The sequence below is a fragment of the Somniosus microcephalus genome, chromosome 5 (assembly GCF_052327205.1).
Source record: "Somniosus microcephalus isolate GS21.2 chromosome 5, FLI_Smic_1.0, whole genome shotgun sequence".
Taxonomy (NCBI): domain Eukaryota; kingdom Metazoa; phylum Chordata; class Chondrichthyes; order Squaliformes; family Somniosidae; genus Somniosus; species Somniosus microcephalus.
In genome coordinates, this window is record NC_140991.1 from 83505668 (window position 1) to 83523303 (window position 17636).

Here is a 17636-nt window from a genome sequence, read left to right on the forward strand (position 1 = left end):
AGATTCTTGGTAAGTCCCATTGCAACCACTTAATTGTAACAAAGATGGAAGAGGGAGGGCATGGAAGGCTGACAGCGGTTATGTTTCTTCACCACTGCTACCACATTTTAGCCCCCACCCCCCCACCCCTATTGATGAAACTCCTCAGAACATAAACACCATGATTTGACTAACAGGAGCTAATGCATCTGAATAGTCACAACTAGCTTCCAATGCAATTCTGCAACATAAACAAGATTACTGTAAAGAATAAGGGCAAGAGCTAAGATCAAGTGTCAAAGAGAAGACCACATTAAGGAAAAAGTCTTCTCTATTTCATTTTGCAATGTCACATATAAATGGAAACAAAACTGCAGTATGTACATGTAGAAACTTGTAAGGAGAAGGTAATCAAGTAAAACTGCAGAATATTCATCCTTGCTCCAACAACAACTTGTATTTATATAGCACCTTTAATGTAGTAAAACGTCCCAAGGCGCTGCACAGGAGTATTTTAAGACAAATAATTTGACACCGATCCACATGAGGATAAATTAGGGCAGGTGACCAAAAGCTTGGCCAAAGAGGTAGGTTTTAAGGAGTGTCTTAAAGGAGGAAAGAGAGGTAGCGAGGCGGAGAGGTTTAGGGAGGGAATTCCAGCGCTTAGGGCCTAGGCAACAGAAGGGACGACCACCAAAGGTTGAGCGATTATAATCAGGGATGCTCAAGAGGGCAGAATTAGAGGAGTGCAGATATCTCGGGGGGTTGTGGGGCTGAAGGAGATTACAGAGATAGGGAGGGGTGAGGCCATGGAGGGATTTGAAAACAAGGATGAGAATTTTGAAACCGAGGCATTGCTTAACCGGGAGCCAATATAGGTCAGCGAGCACAGGAGTGATGGGCGAACGGGACTTGATGTGGGTTAGGACATGGGCAGCCGAGTTTTGGATGACCTCAAGTTTATGTAGTGTAGAATGTGGGAGGCCAGCCAGGAGTGTGTTGGAATAATCAAGTCTAGAGGTAACAAAGGCATGGATGAGGGTTTCAGCAGCGGATGAGCTGAGACAAGGGCGGAGACAGGCGATGTTACGGAGGTGGAAATAGGCGGTCTTAGTTATGCTGTGGATATGTGGTCAGAAGCTCATTTCAGGGTCAAATATGACACCAAGGGTTGCGAACAGTGTGGTTCAGCCTCAGACAGATGTTAGGGAGAGGGATGGAGTCAGTGGCTAGGGAACGGAGTTTGTGACGGGGACCGAAAACAATAGCTCCTTCCTTAAGTCTGGCCGACTACCTTTCTACAGTCCTCACAAATCCCATACCCACCCCCACTCCCCCTCCCCCTCCTTCCAACCCCATGCTCAGTCCCAACAGGACAGGAACCATCATGTTTCATGGAGTGTATGATTATCTTAGTCTGAATCTGTCACAGTCTGAATTAGTAAATATTTGTGTCAGCAGAAATTAGACCTCGCAACTATTATGAAGACACATGCAAATAGTCTTTGCCAGAAATCTGTCAGGAATTATGCTGAAATTGTCACAAACAACACAGAAATCAGTTATCAGAAACAGTACCAGATGTGCTGATGAAAGAAGTGATGCCAGATGGGCAGCACCAGCAAAGACTCAGAATACCAGGTCCAGAAGGAAGGCACTCACATGGTACTTAAATGCTACATCAGTCTCAAATAGATCCCTAAAGGGATTCCAAAAATTCCAACAGTGGGTATTCAACCAAAAAGTGGTAGTCAACAAACAACTCTGAAGTGGAAATGGTGGAGAATCAAAAGTACCAACAATGGCAAAAGTGAAGGTTCAACAAGCGACCCTTGTTGAGACATTGCACGTGATGTTGGGTTTTGACTAGGGACGTCTGTATCCTTGTGTGTGTGTAATTGAACATTCCTTGCACTTTTGAAAATCCTGCATTAACACAGAACTTCTGCTGCCTTGACAAACAGCTTTGAAAAAAACAAATGATGTGTGAAGAACACACCACAAAAGCCTCAATCACCTCTTGAATACCACCAGTTATTGTGCTCTGAAAAACGTCAGTATAATTCTCCCTCAGGTGCTTGGAAGAAAAATATTCAAAGCATTAATAACTTTTAAGGCTTTGTGGTGGGATTTACTGACATGGGGTCCACAAAAGTGACAAATCTCAGTGATGGTATACATGCTCATTCTGAAGCTCCTCGTATAGTTATTCCAAAGGATTCTTGCACTGTTAAATCCCTCAACTTGGATATTTACTTTACCAGACCAGCCCAATTAACCATGTTTCTCCGTATCCCTTAATATCTTTAGAGTAAGTATCTATCTCTCTTTTAAGCACCTCAATTGATTCTGAATAACATTTTGAAACAGTAAATTCTACAGAATCCATAATGTCATTCCCTCTCTATCTTGTCACTTCCCCTTATTGTTTTAAACATCTCAATCAGCTTACTCCGTAACCTTCTCATCTCCAGGGAATACAACTCGAATATACCTTGTCTCTCTTTATAGCAATATCCCTTCATCTTGGATATTCTGGTTAATCAGCTCTGAACTTTCTCCAATGCCAGCATATCCTCTGTAAAGTGGAATGCCCAAAACCAAACATAATATCCTAAATGAAGTCTGACCAGTGCAGTAGTATTTCCCCGCTATTATATTCTACACCTCATCTGTTGAAGCTCAGTTCACCTGCTTTATATAGTAGTGCACGAGTACCAAACTCATGCCATTAATAACACCCTATCAATGCAAATGCGCCATATATTGCTTTCAAGCCTACTCTCTTAAATTCTACTGGGTTGAAATTGTGTTGCACATTATTAGTACAGGAAACTTTGGTTTATCCAGAGGTTGTATGCCCGGAAACCTCGATCTAACGGCAGAAATCAGCAGCCGTTTTGGTTAGTTTTTTTTTCTTCTCCTAGCATTTTTTTTTTTTTTTTTTTTATAAACAGTCAGGCTCTGGAAAGTGTCTCTTAGCAACAGCTTCAGAGACGCTTCCAAGGTACGGGCCAAGTGTTTACAAGCTGTTGCTAAGCAACAGTGTTTGTTGTCAGATACGGAGATGAAAACCTCCGTATCCTTCCACATTAGCGCTGGTCTATCCGGAAGTTTTGATAGATCGGCAGCAGCTCGGTCCCGGATATCAGAACTTTTCCTGTAATGAACGTAATAGCACATGTATAATGCTAAGTTAAAGGGCTGATCCTTTTGTTAAAATAGCGGGCAAAGACATTGCATTTAAATGCAGTAATGCATCTGTTACTACTATCTCCCATTGTAACGTCAACTTGCATGTGTGGTGAACAGATTTCATCTACATTAGATTGGATTCCCACCTCAATAACTGGCTAAATTATTGGGTTTCAAAACAATGTGGGATTTTATTGTCAACCAAATTAATAAAAGGTGAACAAATCAAATTGGCGGAAATTTGTCCAAAATCTGGTTTTGCATCCAAATTTCAATTTCCTGTCTGGTAAAATACAAGCAAAAATGTTACTTGACACCTCCAAGGATTTCCCTGGTCCTTTTGAAGTCAGCCTGCATGAAGCCAAAGTTAATTAGGTGATTAAGGAAGGAACAAGAGAGTACCAGTGACTAACTACCTATAATTCCTCTTGAAACGGCTAGCCAAGGCTAGAGGACATAGCCACTGGCTCAGAAAATATGCTGAGACAAGCTGAAAATAAAATTTAAAAAAAACTACTCCAGCATATAAGGATTGGGTAGGATGAGGGAGTCGAGGAGATACGCCTATATCTCATAATAAAATGAGTGTGGTGGCTCCCTAAGGATGTAAAGGTGTGTCACCATCTGACCTTTCTGCACAGGTCACCACAATAACACAATTTCTTGAAATGTGATATCTGAAGTGTACATTAGAGGGCATGTGGTGTCAGCAATGTTGCATATGTTTTGCGTAGGTTTACCACACTTAATGCAAACACATGCAAAATAATATATTATAGCTTCCATGAAGCTATCTTCAGACTACTTTAATTTTATTGGGAAAAGTTAAGGGTGCAAAACAAGCTTCTGCAACTCTCTTGTTCCCAATTTCTTTTGACTGAGATTTTATGCTTGTAAATGCAGAGTGCACCAACAGCTAGTGGAGGGGGGCTATAAGCTTATGTAGAGGCCACTTCAAGGGGAAGGCACTGTGTGCAATGAAAACTGGGATTGTAAAATAAGAGTGCTGTCTAATTCAATAGCTGTCCTTTGCTCTTCTGCTAATCTTCTGAATATAACTAAGGTGCCAGACACCACATGGCAGTTAAATCTGAAACTGAATACAAGTTGTAAGTGACATTGAATATTGAAACTTCTATACCGTGTTCCAACAGAGACAAATTTATTGTGTATAAATTGTGTTCACAACTATTACTTCGGATTCCCTCTGTTAATTGAACCACAATATAGCTGATCATTGTTCCATAGCCAACACTGCCTAGGGATTTGCTACAGTACAGACTTCACAAACAGCAAGCTTGTGGAAACATTTCCTGAGTACAGAATTTTAGCAGAACACAGCATTTAACATTTACTTGGAAGCAAACCATCACAAATTGGTATATAGGTGGTATTCACAAATCTCTGTGGAGCCACAAATCGCAAGTTCCAGGAAGTAGAATTACAGGGGCCTCTGCCTCTTGGTAATTATCTACAGACAGCATGAAAACCACGCTTCATTGACAGTGATAGTATATATAGGCATCGACATTGCCTAAACTGTCATCTAGATTGGATTTAGTTAACATTGTGGATTATTACTAATGTAGTTTAGCGATTCACTAATTCTTAAGTCATCACTAAAGGCATATAGTTGTCCTGGTAAAATAATAAACATAATTCTTCCAGATGTACATGATTAGTGATGCAATGTCATCATGTCACTAATTGCAACTGTTAAATGCAATTCTATGTATTTTTTAAAGTGAGAACGAGGTTGCCAGCAGGAATCAGTTTAATAAGGGGGATGTGGCCTCATACTTCTCATTCCATGCAATTACGTCAGTGATTTTGAACTATATGTTCTAGATGTGCTGATAATTTCAAACCTTAGCTTTCCTTCAAAAGACTTATACCTAGATGTTCTGCGTTTAATTTTCATTTCCATCCCTTCTGCTCGAGACTGTACCATTTTATTACAATTAGTCTTTAATAAGACCTTTACAGTCCTTAACAAGTAATCTTTCCCCATTAGCTTATTTATATTTATTTTAAGAGTCAGAATAATGATAATAACAGACAAAAAGTGATTAATACCCAGAGTTAAATATGATCCACCACAGTCCATCTTATAATATGTTTAACTAAATAAGAAATGTTTGTTTTTACCTGTTTCTGAAGGAAGGTTTCACTGTAGTAGTTGATTATTGGTTTAAGATCCTCTAAAGGGTGTGATTCATCCAGACTGTAATTTAAACCAACACTAATTGGTGTTAATTTATCTCGAAACTCCTTTTCATCCTAGAGTAGATAAATAAAAACATTGAAATTAACATAAATTCTCAGCAAAATGGGGGACAACTTCAATGTTCTTGTTTATAAACAGCTATATGTAATACAAGCGTTAAAGACACATTTCAAACTGCACCTTGTAATAATAATAGAACATCGCATCATTGATGAATTCTGCATTATGGAAGGTTTTCAAATATTCATTAGACTTTTTTGGGCAAGAGAATACTTTCGCCAAAGTTTTCTGCTATTGACATAGTTTGGACCCACATGGCTATTCAGGTTTCAGACAGACTAAAATGGAAATGTGCTGCTTGTACCACCAGTTTTCACAGAATCACAGAATCCCCACAATGCAGATAGAGGCCATTTCGGCCCATCGAGCCTGCACCGACACATATCCCACCCTATCCCCGTAACCCCACGTATTTAATCCCCTAACACTAAGGGTCAATTTATCATAGCCAAATCAACCTAACCCGCACATCTTTGGACTGTGGGAGGAAACCGGAGCACCCGGAGGAAACCCACGCAGACACAGGGAGAATGTGCAAACTCCACACAGACAGTCGCCCGAGGCTGGATTTGAACCCGGGTCCCTGGCGCTAGTGAGGCAACAGTGCTAACCACTATGCCACCGTCAGTTTATTAGCATAGCCTAACTACAGATTCTGATGGGTGTAGGGAGCACACTAGCAAAAAGGTGTATGAAAGTGAAATTTTTAAGGATGTGGACAAGTAATGGGAAGTGTCACAATCAGATGAAGAAAATTGTTTGGAAAGTCTCAAAAGGCATTTCAACACATGAACAGCTTTTTGCAAGGACTGAAGCGACAAGGTACGAAGAAGCTGCAGACAAAAATGAAGGGCAAGGAAAACCCGAGATGCAGGCACGAATATGCAAGTAATTGACGGAGCAACCCAGTATCCTGACCTCGGTTACATAGTACAGTAGCTGAAGTGGAGGTAGCACTGCATGAGGTAATTGCTATGAGAGGTACCCTCTGTGCTACTCCACGGCAGTATCGCAGTAGGCCAGCATTGTAACGTGTCTGTAAGGCGATGGAACCAAGTTTCAGGACACAGCTGGATGTACCAGCCAGATGCTGCATGGTAGTAGCAGGTGTGCTTTCAGCAGATGGCACATCTCTGCATCTGGCTCTCCGCTGACGTGGGCCCTGTGAAGCCAGTTCCCCACAGTCAATGCCCAGTAGTGTGCAAGGTCATGCAGAAATGCTTGGCGGGTGCAGCCTGTCATGCTATGGTGCCTGTTGAATACCCTCACATGTTCTTTCATGCAGTGCCACTGAAAGCACGGCCTACCATGATTGGGTTGCCACTGAGGAAGAATGTAACACTACGGTTAATCGAGCATTCAGATATCTTAGTGGTACCATCAGGTCTGCTGTTCCAGCTTCCTTATGAAAGAGGAGCCTCTGCATGCAGCAACTGTTGGCCAAAGTGAGGTATGTTCACATCTGTCTGCAGATGCAGCAGTGCAGGTTCTGGTGGTGGACGTGGAGTATCTTTCATGGACCCTGGCCTGTCTGATATCAGCCTGAAGGTCCATCTCTTTTTCTTCCAAGAACATCATAATAGGGTAATTATCATTGGAAAACCCATTGGTGCCAAAGGGAATGACCATATCTGGGGCTGGCAGAGTATTCTTTTAACATAAAGGCGTATGAGAGCCTTATTGCCAGCTGGAAAAAAGGAAGCAGTCCAAAAAATGACTGAAATATAAAGGATTTAAGTTACTTATCTGTCCATTTCAATCACCCAACACCTAATGTTGATTCCTTAGCAAGCCTGGACACCCATTTCAAATTCTTCAGACTGGATGTCCTATGTGCTCGAACAATGGGAAAGAACATGCAGGATGGAGATACCCATAAAAACATCTTTAAAAGCAACTGCTTATTTGAGCTGGGGTCTTCCAGAGCCGCTAATCCTAGCCCTTGAAAACTGTGAAATGGAGAAAAATTGGTAGAGTTCCAGCAGAACAAATCTCCCACTAATTTTCCATCCCTGGCCGTCTAATTAATGATACTACAATGGGCAGCTAGCAGCAGAAAACCCAAGCTTCTATAGAGACATAAAAGTTATTGAAGTCCACAGTTGCTCATTATCTCAGCCATGCTAACGGTCTTCCTTTTAAACATAGAAGATAGGAGCAGGAGTAGACCATTTGGCCCCTCGAGCCTGCTCTGCCATTCAACAAGACCATGGCTGATCATCCAAATTCAGTACCCTGTCTTATGTTCATTAATAACTTGACATTCTTATTATGAACACAACTAGCTTTTGCTAGACACTTTTATTCAGTACACATTCTCTAGGTACAGTATCTGTAGAGATGCAGCATGTGTGCTCCTGTGTGCAGGTTGCCATCTTGACTGTTGCCTTGTGGGTAGCCTAGTGCCTCATGGGTAATGTAGTCTTAATATCTATACAGCTGGGTAGTGTAGTCTTATATACATACAGCTATATACGGCTCCACCTAGTGTCCACTATAGAATGACATGTTATTGATCATTACATCCCCTTTCTTTGAGGTTTAACAAAATCAATATCGATCAACTTTCAAGAAAACAATAAAGATAATATCAGTAACACTTTTGTTAGTGCTCTATAAACATAAACATTTTCAAAACAGTCAACACATTTTCAAAGCTTTACATTGTACTCAAAGATGAAGTCTATCAGGCTTTTTTACTTCACGTGTGGATCTTCTCAACACGAGTAAGTCTGATGTGTCTTCATGAGATTGTTCTGGCGGTGAATGACAAGATGCAGTTGCGGCATTGTCATCGATCTGCTCTTGTATAGATCAAGGTCTCCTTGTGATCTTTGCTTGGAGAGGGTTTGTGTTTCCTTCACTCTTCATGCCATAACTCTCAATGTAGTCAATGCACTCTCGAAAAACTGCTGGCAGCTGGATCCCATCATACAGCATAGTCCTCTCAGCAGCCTCGGCTAATGGAACACCAAAGATTGGCCTGAGGGAAGAAGGAGTATCCACCGGAACTGCTTCCTGTTCTAGTGCAGGCTTCTTCTTTTTCTTTTTCTCTTTCCACTGCTTAACAACATCTGCTGCGGTTATATCTTTGGACTTTTTCTCCTTGTGTTTTTCCTCTTTGTGCTTTTCTTCCTTTGGCTTCTCTTTGACCTTAAAGTCTTTTTCTTTCTTCTTGGAGAAACTAGGCTTTTTGAAGACATGGATACCCTTTGGCCTTTTCATCCTTGATGGGCTCTCTGCTTCATCACCTGAGTCATCTGGTCTGCTTATGGCACGGTTTATACGGTAGACTCTCTTGACCAGTTCTAAGTCTTCACAAGCTTTGTCACCTGGTATCGAATCAAGTCTTTCAGCCACAACAGAAAACATAAGATGATGCACTTTGTCTTTGACTGCATACACCTAAGCTATCTATTTTCTGTCCATTATAGCTCTTCAGTAGTACTGACTTTTTCTGTATTTTGGGCTTTCCTTTCATATTTTTTATGTCACTCATACTGATTAAGTTTGCTTTTGCCCCAGTGTCCAGTTTCAATGTAACTAATGCTCCATTTATCTGCAGTGGGATCATCCATTTGTCCACTTTTACTGCATTTTCCAAATTTAGTTCGGTTTCTCTCAACAGACGTTCCCTGACTTTTTTATCATGAATACCAAACACAATCTGGTCACGAATCATGGATGCTTTGAGCTCAGAGAAATTACATGTCTGTGCTTTCAGTTTCAGATCAGTTATAAAGCTATCAAAAGTCTCATTTTGCTGCTGTGTCCTTGAACAGAACATGTATCTTTCATACGTCTCATTCTTTTTGGGAGAGCAATGTGCATCAATTTTTTTAGCACATCTTCTAATTTTTCTCTGTTCTCCGCTGGATTAAATACAAATGTATTAAATACCTCTATCGCCTGTGGGCCTGCAACCGTAAGCAGCAACGCTATCTTCCTTACATCTGGCTTCGTACCGAATCCGATGGCTGCAATGTAAGTTCGAATTGTTGTTTAAAAGTCTGCCAATTGTAGTCGATTTTTCCTGTGAGTTTCAAACGCTCTGGTGGCTTCAACTTCTCCATGTCGCTTTTCACAATCTTCAGCAGATCTTCACCACCCTGGTACCATCTTATGTTCATTAATAACTTGACATTCTTACTATGAACACAGCTAGCTTTTGCTAGACACTTTTATTCAGTACATGTTCTCTAGGTACAGTATCTGTAGAGATGCAGCATGTGTGCTCCTGTGTGCAGGCTGCCATCTTGACTGTTGCCTTGTGGGTAGCCTAATGCCTCATGGGTAATGTAGTCTTAATATCTATACAGCTGGGTAGTGTAGTCTTATATACATACAGCTCTACGGCTCCACCTAGTGTCCACTATAGAATGACATGTTATTGATCATTACACCCTGTTTCTGCCTTCTCTCCATATCCCTTGATCCCTTTAGCCTTAAGAAATATATCCAACTCCTTCTTGAATATATTTAATGAATTGGCCTCTACTGCCTTCTTTGGCAGAGAATTCCACAGGTTCACCACTCTCTGGGTGAAGAAATTCCTCCTCATCTCTGTCCTAAATGGCTTACCCCTTATCCTTAGACTGTGACCCCTGGTTCTGGACTCCCCGACCATCGGGAACATCCTTCCAGCATCTAGTCTGTCTAGTCCTGTCAGAATTTTATAAGTTTCGAGGAGATCCCCTCTCATTCTTCTAAACTCCAGCGAGTACAAGCCCAATCGACCCAATCTCTCCTCATACGTCATTCCTGCCATCCCAGGTATCAGCCCGGTGAATCTTCGCTGAACTCCTTCCATGGCAAGAACATCCTTCCTCAGATAAGGCGACCAAAACTGCACACAATACTCAAGGTGTGGTCTCACCAAGGCCCTGTACAACTGCAGCAAGATATCCTTGTTCCTGTACTCAAACCCTCTCGCTACGAAGGCCAACATACCATTTGCCTTCTTAACCGCCTGCTGCACCTGCATGTTTACTTTCAGCAACTGGTGCACAAGGACGCCCAGGTCTCATTGCACTTCCCCTTCTCCCAATCTATTGCCATTCAGATAATAATCTGCCTTCCTGTTTTTGACACCAAAGTGGATAACCTCACATTTATCCACATTATATTGCATCTGCCATGCTTCTGCCCAATCACCCAACCTGTCCAAATCATCCTGGAGTTTCTCGGCATCCTCCTCACAGCACACAATTCCACCCAGCTTTGTGTCGTCTGCACCTCACATCACCTTTGTAAGTGGTAACTTATTCCTCATTTGTGCTTACCTTATACATAACTAACGACTCTTCCATACTCATGAAAGCACTTTCATAATGCACCATTGTTGGTGCAAAATCCTACATTGCATGTTGCTTTCATCAATAATCTACATGTATTCGCTGTGTCCTTTTCAGTCTTGCCTGTAATTTAGCAAGTATTTCCTGGCCAAACACTATTATTGTACAATCAAATGCTAATTTCCAATATAACTGCTATGAGAAGTGACTTCCTGGTAAAATATGTTCTACATATCACAATTATTGTACATATTGTTACTTAATTTGCCATTGAGCCATTTGATATTTTATCCCAAAGCATCTTCACTAACATAGAAACATAGAACATAGAAAAATAGGAGCAGGAGTCGGTCATTCGGCCCTTCGAGCCTGCTCCGCCATTCAATGTGGTCATGGCTGATCCTCTATCTCAATACCATATTCCCACTCTCTCCCCATACCCCTTGATGCCTTTTGTGTCTAGAAATCTATCTATCTATCTCCTTCTTAAATATATTCAGTGACGTGGCCTCCACAGCCTTCTGCGGTAAAGAATTCCACAGTTTCACCACCCTCCGAGTGAAGAAATTTCTTCTCATCTCAGTCGGAAATGTCCTACCCCGTATCCTGAGACTGTGACCCCTCGTTCTAGACAGCCCAGCCAGGGGAAACATCCTCCCTGCATCCAGTCTGTCTAGCCCTGTCAGAATTTTATACATTTCAATGAGATCCCCTCTCATTCTTCTAAACTCTAGTGAATACAGGCCTAGTTGACCCAATCTCTCCTCATACAACAGTCCTGCCATCCCAGGAATCAGTCTGGTGAACCTTCGCTGCACTCCCTCTATGGCAAATACAGGAAACTTTGTGCTATCCGGCACCGACGGAACCAAGCTGTTGCCGTCCCATCAAAACTGCCGGACAAACCAGCGCTAATGTTGAAACATACGGAGATTTTGAGCTCCGTATCTGGCAACAAACCCTGTTGCTTAGCAACAGCTTCTAAACAGTCGGCCATACCTTGCAAGCGTCTCTGTAGCTTAGCAACAGCTTCAGCGAGACCTTGCAGAGCCTGACTGGTGAAAAAAAAGCAACGTAAAGAAAAAAAACCTAACGAAACGGCTCCTGATTTTTGCCGGTGGCTCGAGCATTCCGGACAGTTAACCTCCGGATAAACCAAAGTTTCCTGTATATCCTTTCTTAGGTAAGGTGACCAAAACTGCACATAGTACTCCAGGTGTGGTCTCACCAAGGCCTGTATGTTTCTATGTTAACGACTTAGATGATGGCATAGAAAGTCACATATCCAAATTTGCTGATGACACAAAGATAGGCGGCATTGTAGGCAGTGCAGATGAAAGCATAAAATTACAAAGGGATATTGACAGATTAAGTGAATGGACAAAACTGTGGCAAATGGATTTCAATGTAGGCAAATGTGAGATCATCCACTATGGACCTAAAAAGGATAGAACAGGATACTTTCTAAATGGTGAAAAGCTAAAAACAGTGGAGGTCCAAAGAAACTTGGGGGGGTCCAGGTACATAGATCATTAAAATGTCATGAACAGGTACAGAAAATAATTTAAAAGGCTCATGGAATGCTGGCCTTTATATCCAGAGGACTAGAATACAAGGGGGTAGAAGTTATGTTGCAGCTATACAAAACCCTGGTTAGAACACACCTGGAGTACTGTGAGCAGCTCTGGGCACCACACCTTAGGAAGGATATATTGGCCTTGGAGGGAGTGCAGCGTAGGTTTACCAGAATGATACCCGGACTCCAAGGGTTAAGTTACAGGAGAGATTACACAAATTAGGGTTGTATTCCCTAGAATTTAGAAGGTTAAGGGGTGATCTGACCGAAGTTTTCAAGATATTAAGGGGAACAGATAGGGTAGATAGAGAGAAACTATTTCCGCTGGTTGGGGAATCTAGGACTAGGGGGCAGAGTCTAAAAATTAGAGGCAGATCTTTCAGGAGTGAAATTAGGAAACACTTCTACACACAAAGGGTAGTAGAAGTTTGGAACTCTCTTCCGCAAATTGTTAATTTTAAATCGAAGATTGATAGCTTTTTGTTAACTAGAGGTATTAAGGGATATGGGCCAAAGGAGTTAGGTCGCAGATCAGCCTTGATCTCATTGAATGACAGAACAGGCTCGAGGGGCTGAATGGCCTACTCATGTTCCGATGTTCCTATCTCATTACAGTTCCAGGTTTATAGCATTTATTCATGTCCTGATGCCTCACAAATAATAGAAAAATATGTCTTTGACAGCTTTAAGAATAAAGGGGGAGAAATTCGGTATCACCCCATTTGGGGCGTAAGTATCGGCCGGGCGCGAAATTTTGCGGGTGGCCAGTTAGCGATTGGACACAGACACGCTGGCGCCAGTCAGCTCTTAAAAGGGAGGGTTGATCTTGAATTGCAGCCACACCCTGCGCTTCGGAGCCCTGAATCTCGGCCTGGACAGACCTGTTGCCGCATCCTTAAGCCAAGGACCATGGAGAGGGTCAGGGAGTGAGCGCAGCGGTTCAGCGAGGGGGCCTTGGAGGTTCTGGTTGGTGCGGTGGAGCGCAGGCGATCTCTCCTGTACCCGGACAGTGGCAGGAGGCCGCTGCCCAGCAAATATCAAAAAGCTTGGAGGGAGGTGGCTCAGAGTGACCTCCAGCAGCATGGTGCCTAGGACCCCTGTGCAATGCAGGAAGAAGTTCAACGACCTCATTCGGGTCGCCAGGGTGAGTGCCCTTTTCAGAATCCTCTTCATCCCTGTATGTCGACCTCACTTTATGGCCAAAGGGTCCTGAAAGCCCCAATGCCCAGCCCTCATCCAGCACCTATGGCCCTTTCAGGAAACTTACACGCACATTCAGCACTTTACACACTGTAAGGGCTAATCCACCATGGGAGGCATTGCAGCCAAGATCAGGGCTGCACACTGTAAGGGCTATTTGACCATGGGAGGCATTGCAGCCAAGATCAGGGCTGCACACCTGTAAGGGCTATTCCACCATGGGAGGCATTGCAGCCAAGATCAGGGCTGCACACTGTAAGGGCTATTCCACCATGGGAGGCATTGCAGCCAAGATCAGGGCTGCACACTGTAAGGGCTATTCCACCATGGGAGGCATTGCAGTCAAGATCAGGGCTGCACACTGTACTCAGACCCTGTCCTTTCTCTTGCAGGGCAAGCTGGCGCATAACAGGAGGCAGCAGTAATGGACCGGGGGAGGCCGGCCTCACCTTCAAGCCCTGACCGACCTGGAGCAGCAAGTCCAGCGGATTATGGCAGGCCGGATGATTGGCCCCGTCGCCACTGGAGATGCCGACCCCGTTATGGACAGCAATGGTAAGGTCATCACCTTTTTGACCTCTCTCCTTCCACTTGTTCCTCACACTAGCATCCTTTGCCGCGTTCAAGCCAAATCAGTACATTGCAGCACTCATGCCTCCCTTGCTGCCACCCTGTCCTCACGCTAAAGCCACTCTTGTACCTCCCTGCTTTCAGATGCTGATTCGCCAGGTGAGGAGGCGGGTCCTCAAGCTGCCACGGTGAGTGATTCTGAAGGAGACGAGGAGGAGGAAGCCGGACCATCAGTGCCACCCTCAGCCGAGGCAGCCCATGGCCATAATGGGGACTCGTCTTCCCTGGAGGGGAGCGGGGGGGAATGGTCTGATGAGGGTGAAGCTCCAGGACCCAGCGGGCTGCAGCAACGCGAGGGGGTAGGGAAGCTCGGCGGCCTTCTCCCCGGAGGGAGAGTCTGGCCTCGAGTCCTGCTACAGTGAGCGCAGAAGAGGTGCGGCTCCTCGCTGAAATGAGCGCCCAGACGGAGCACAGGCACACTGAGCTCATGGCTGCAGTGGCAAGGATGCCCGAATCCATTGAGTCACTGGCAAGGAGTGTCCAGGACTTCGGCGCAGCACAGGCAAGGAGTCTCCAGGACTTCGGCGCAGCACAGACGGCTGCCACGCAATTGTTTAGTGCTGCAATGCAGTCAGTGGCTGGTCTCATACAGACGCAGATTAAGGCCACACGAGCACTGACTGCTGCCACCTTCGCTGGATCAGGCAGGATTCGCCGTGGCCCTCATCGTGCCGCAGCAGGCCAGCAATCTGTGCTTCAGCATAAGAACATAAGAAATAGGAGCAGGAGTAGGCCAATCGGCCCCTCGAGCCTGCTCCGCCATTCAATAAGATCATGGCTGATCTGATCCTAACCGCCAATCCACTATCACAGAACCATCTCCTGAATCTAACAGAATTAGACACACGAAATAGGAGCAGGATCAGGCTACACGGCCCCTGGGCCCGCTCCGCTACCCACAGGGCCATGACCGATCCGAACCTAGACTCATGTTCAAATTCCTGCCCGCTCCCCGTAACCCTTAATTCCCTTTACTTCTAGGAAACTGTCTATTTCTGTTTTAAATTTATGTAATGATGTAGCTTCTACAGCTTTATGGGGCAGCATATTCCATGGACCTACCACCCTCTGAATGAAGTAGTTCCTCCTCATCTCAGTTTTGAAAGAGCAGCCCCTTATTCTAAGACTATGCCCCCTAGTTCTAGTTTCACCCATCATCGGGAACATCCTCCCCGCATCCACCCGATCCAACCCCTTCACAATCTTATATGTTTCAATAAGATCACCTCTCATTCTTCTGAACTCCAATGAGTAGAGTCCCAATCTACTCAACCTCTCCTCATATGTCCATCCCCTCATCCCTGGGATTAACCGAGTGAACCTTCTTTGTACTGACTCGAGAGCAAGTATGTCCTTTCTTAAGTATGGACACCAAAACTGTACGCAGTATTCCAGGTGCGGTCTCACCAATACCTTGTACAACTGAAGCAATACCTCCCTATTTTTATATTCTATCCCCCTAGCAATGAAAGCCAACATTCCATTGGCCTTCTTAATCACTTGCTGCACCTGCATACTAACCTTTTGAGTTTCGTGCACCAGGACCCCCAGATCCCTTTGTACTACAGTACTTTCCAGACTGCTCCGCATGCTGCAGTGCTGCCCCGTGGGAGTGCCAGTGTGTCGGCCGAACAGGGAGTTGCTGTCCTCTCTCACGATAACAGCATTCCTGCTGCCAGCACTGTCACTTCTCCACTGGTGCCGCCCATGCAGATTTGGAGCAGTCAGCAGCCGGGCCCTCTAGACCCAGAGCTGGTCCAGGCCGTCCCTCAAGGGCATCTGCAGTCTCAGTTTCTGACACTCAGCAGCCTTCCCCCAGCCTTGATGCAGCCACTGGGGTCCCATTGCGGAGGAGCTGCAGGGTGGGAAGGGGACAATCTCGCAAGCGAAGCAGATCACCCTCGAAGGGCAAAAAGTAGGAGGTGTGGCAAAATGTTGTTAATTGTTTAATTGAAGGCCGAGGATCGTGGTCATATTTTTGTTACTGTTTTGGTCATTGTCTCCAGGTTGTGAGAGCCAGTTATGTGACTGACTGTTTTTTTGGGGGTTTCTTTCTATTACTTTGTCATGCGGGAAGGGCACATAGTTTGTTAAATAAAGAAGTGTCTTTATTCAGAATGTGCATGTTTGCTCTTTGAACTATTTGTTGCTTTGACCGGCTTAGGGGTTGCGGCATGGTTCCATTCATGTTCTTTGAATGGCAGAAGCCATTCCCTCAGAGCGGGCCTAGAAACGACTTGCTATAAGCCGCTGACGGACGGCCCTTGCACTTTGTGCCTCCCTCCCATCTTGGTGCTGCTGCTCCTCCTCCTCCTCCTCTGCTGGTGCTCCAATGTCTTGGTGGCAGTGGCTGAGCCCTGAGGATTGCCAGGGTATGCAGCATGCAGCACACAACAACGAAATGGGAGACTCGCTCAGGTGAGTACGAAGGGCTCCCCCGGAATGGTCCAGACAGCAGAACCGTTGCTTGAGCACGCCGATTGTGTGCTCAACGATGTTCCTGGTAGCTTGATGGCTCTCATTGTATCGTTCTTCAGCAGGGATGCTGGGCGCACGGAGTGGGGTCATCAGCCAGGTGCACAGAGGATAGCCCTTGTCCCCGAGAACCCAGCCTCCTGGGTGAGCCGGGGCCTCGAAAAGGTCTGCCACAGAAGTCTGGCGCAGGATGAAGGAGTCGTGGCTGTTGCTTTGAAACCGGGCATTGACCGTGACTATCAGCTGTCTGTGGTCACAGACCAACTGGACGTTCAACTAATGGAACCCCTTCCGGTTGCGGTAATCCTCGGCATTCTCTTGCGGCGCCCGCAAAGCCACATGCGTGCAGGCAATGGCGCCCTGGACCATGGGGAAGCCCGCTATTCTTGCAAAGCCCATTGCGCACTCTTGCTGCTTGTCCGGGGTCATGGGGAAGGAGATGTACTGACGTCTCCTTTTAAAGAGGGCATTCGTGACTTGATGGATGCAGCAATGCACCGTGAACTGGGAGATATTGGCAATGTCCCCAGTAGCGGATTGAAAGGAGCCGGTGGCATAGAAGTTGAGAGTCACTGTTACCTTCACTGCCACCGAGAGAGATGTCCTGCTCCTCAGTTGAGGCTGCAGATCTGGCTGAAGCAGGTGGCAGAGCTCAGTGACCACCTCCCTGCTGAATCGCAGCCTCCGAAAACATTGCTCCTCAGACATATTGAGGTATGAGAACTGTTGGCGGAAAACACTGGGACGGTAAGGTCTCGTGTGCCGACGCCTGTTGGCCCTCCTCCGTCTGGCCATGATTGGCACTCTCTCTCTGCGCCCTCTCAATGTAATGGAGAAGCCCAACGTTCCCATCCATTGCAGCTCCCATAGTATGTGGCCACTCAAAGTTATGCCGGTGGAAAAGCAAAGCAACTACAAAGTTCTGGTCAGAAGCCAAAAGTACCTCAGCGAGCGCTGACTCAATGCAGAAAGCTCTCTCTCTTTGTCTCTCTGCAAATCT

General features: G+C 45.0%; 1 protein-coding gene across 1 annotated transcript in view; it reads right to left on the reverse strand.

Moving 5' to 3' along the window:
- itga8 (integrin, alpha 8) overlaps positions 1 to 17636 on the reverse strand; it is a 291754-nt gene that overhangs the window by 148465 nt on the left and 125653 nt on the right. Inside the window, exon 18 of the mRNA XM_085987920.1 lies at positions 5323 to 5454. Within this exon, the coding sequence (XP_085844046.1) occupies positions 5323 to 5454 (132 nt within the window). The remainder of the gene's footprint in view (positions 1 to 5322; positions 5455 to 17636) is intronic.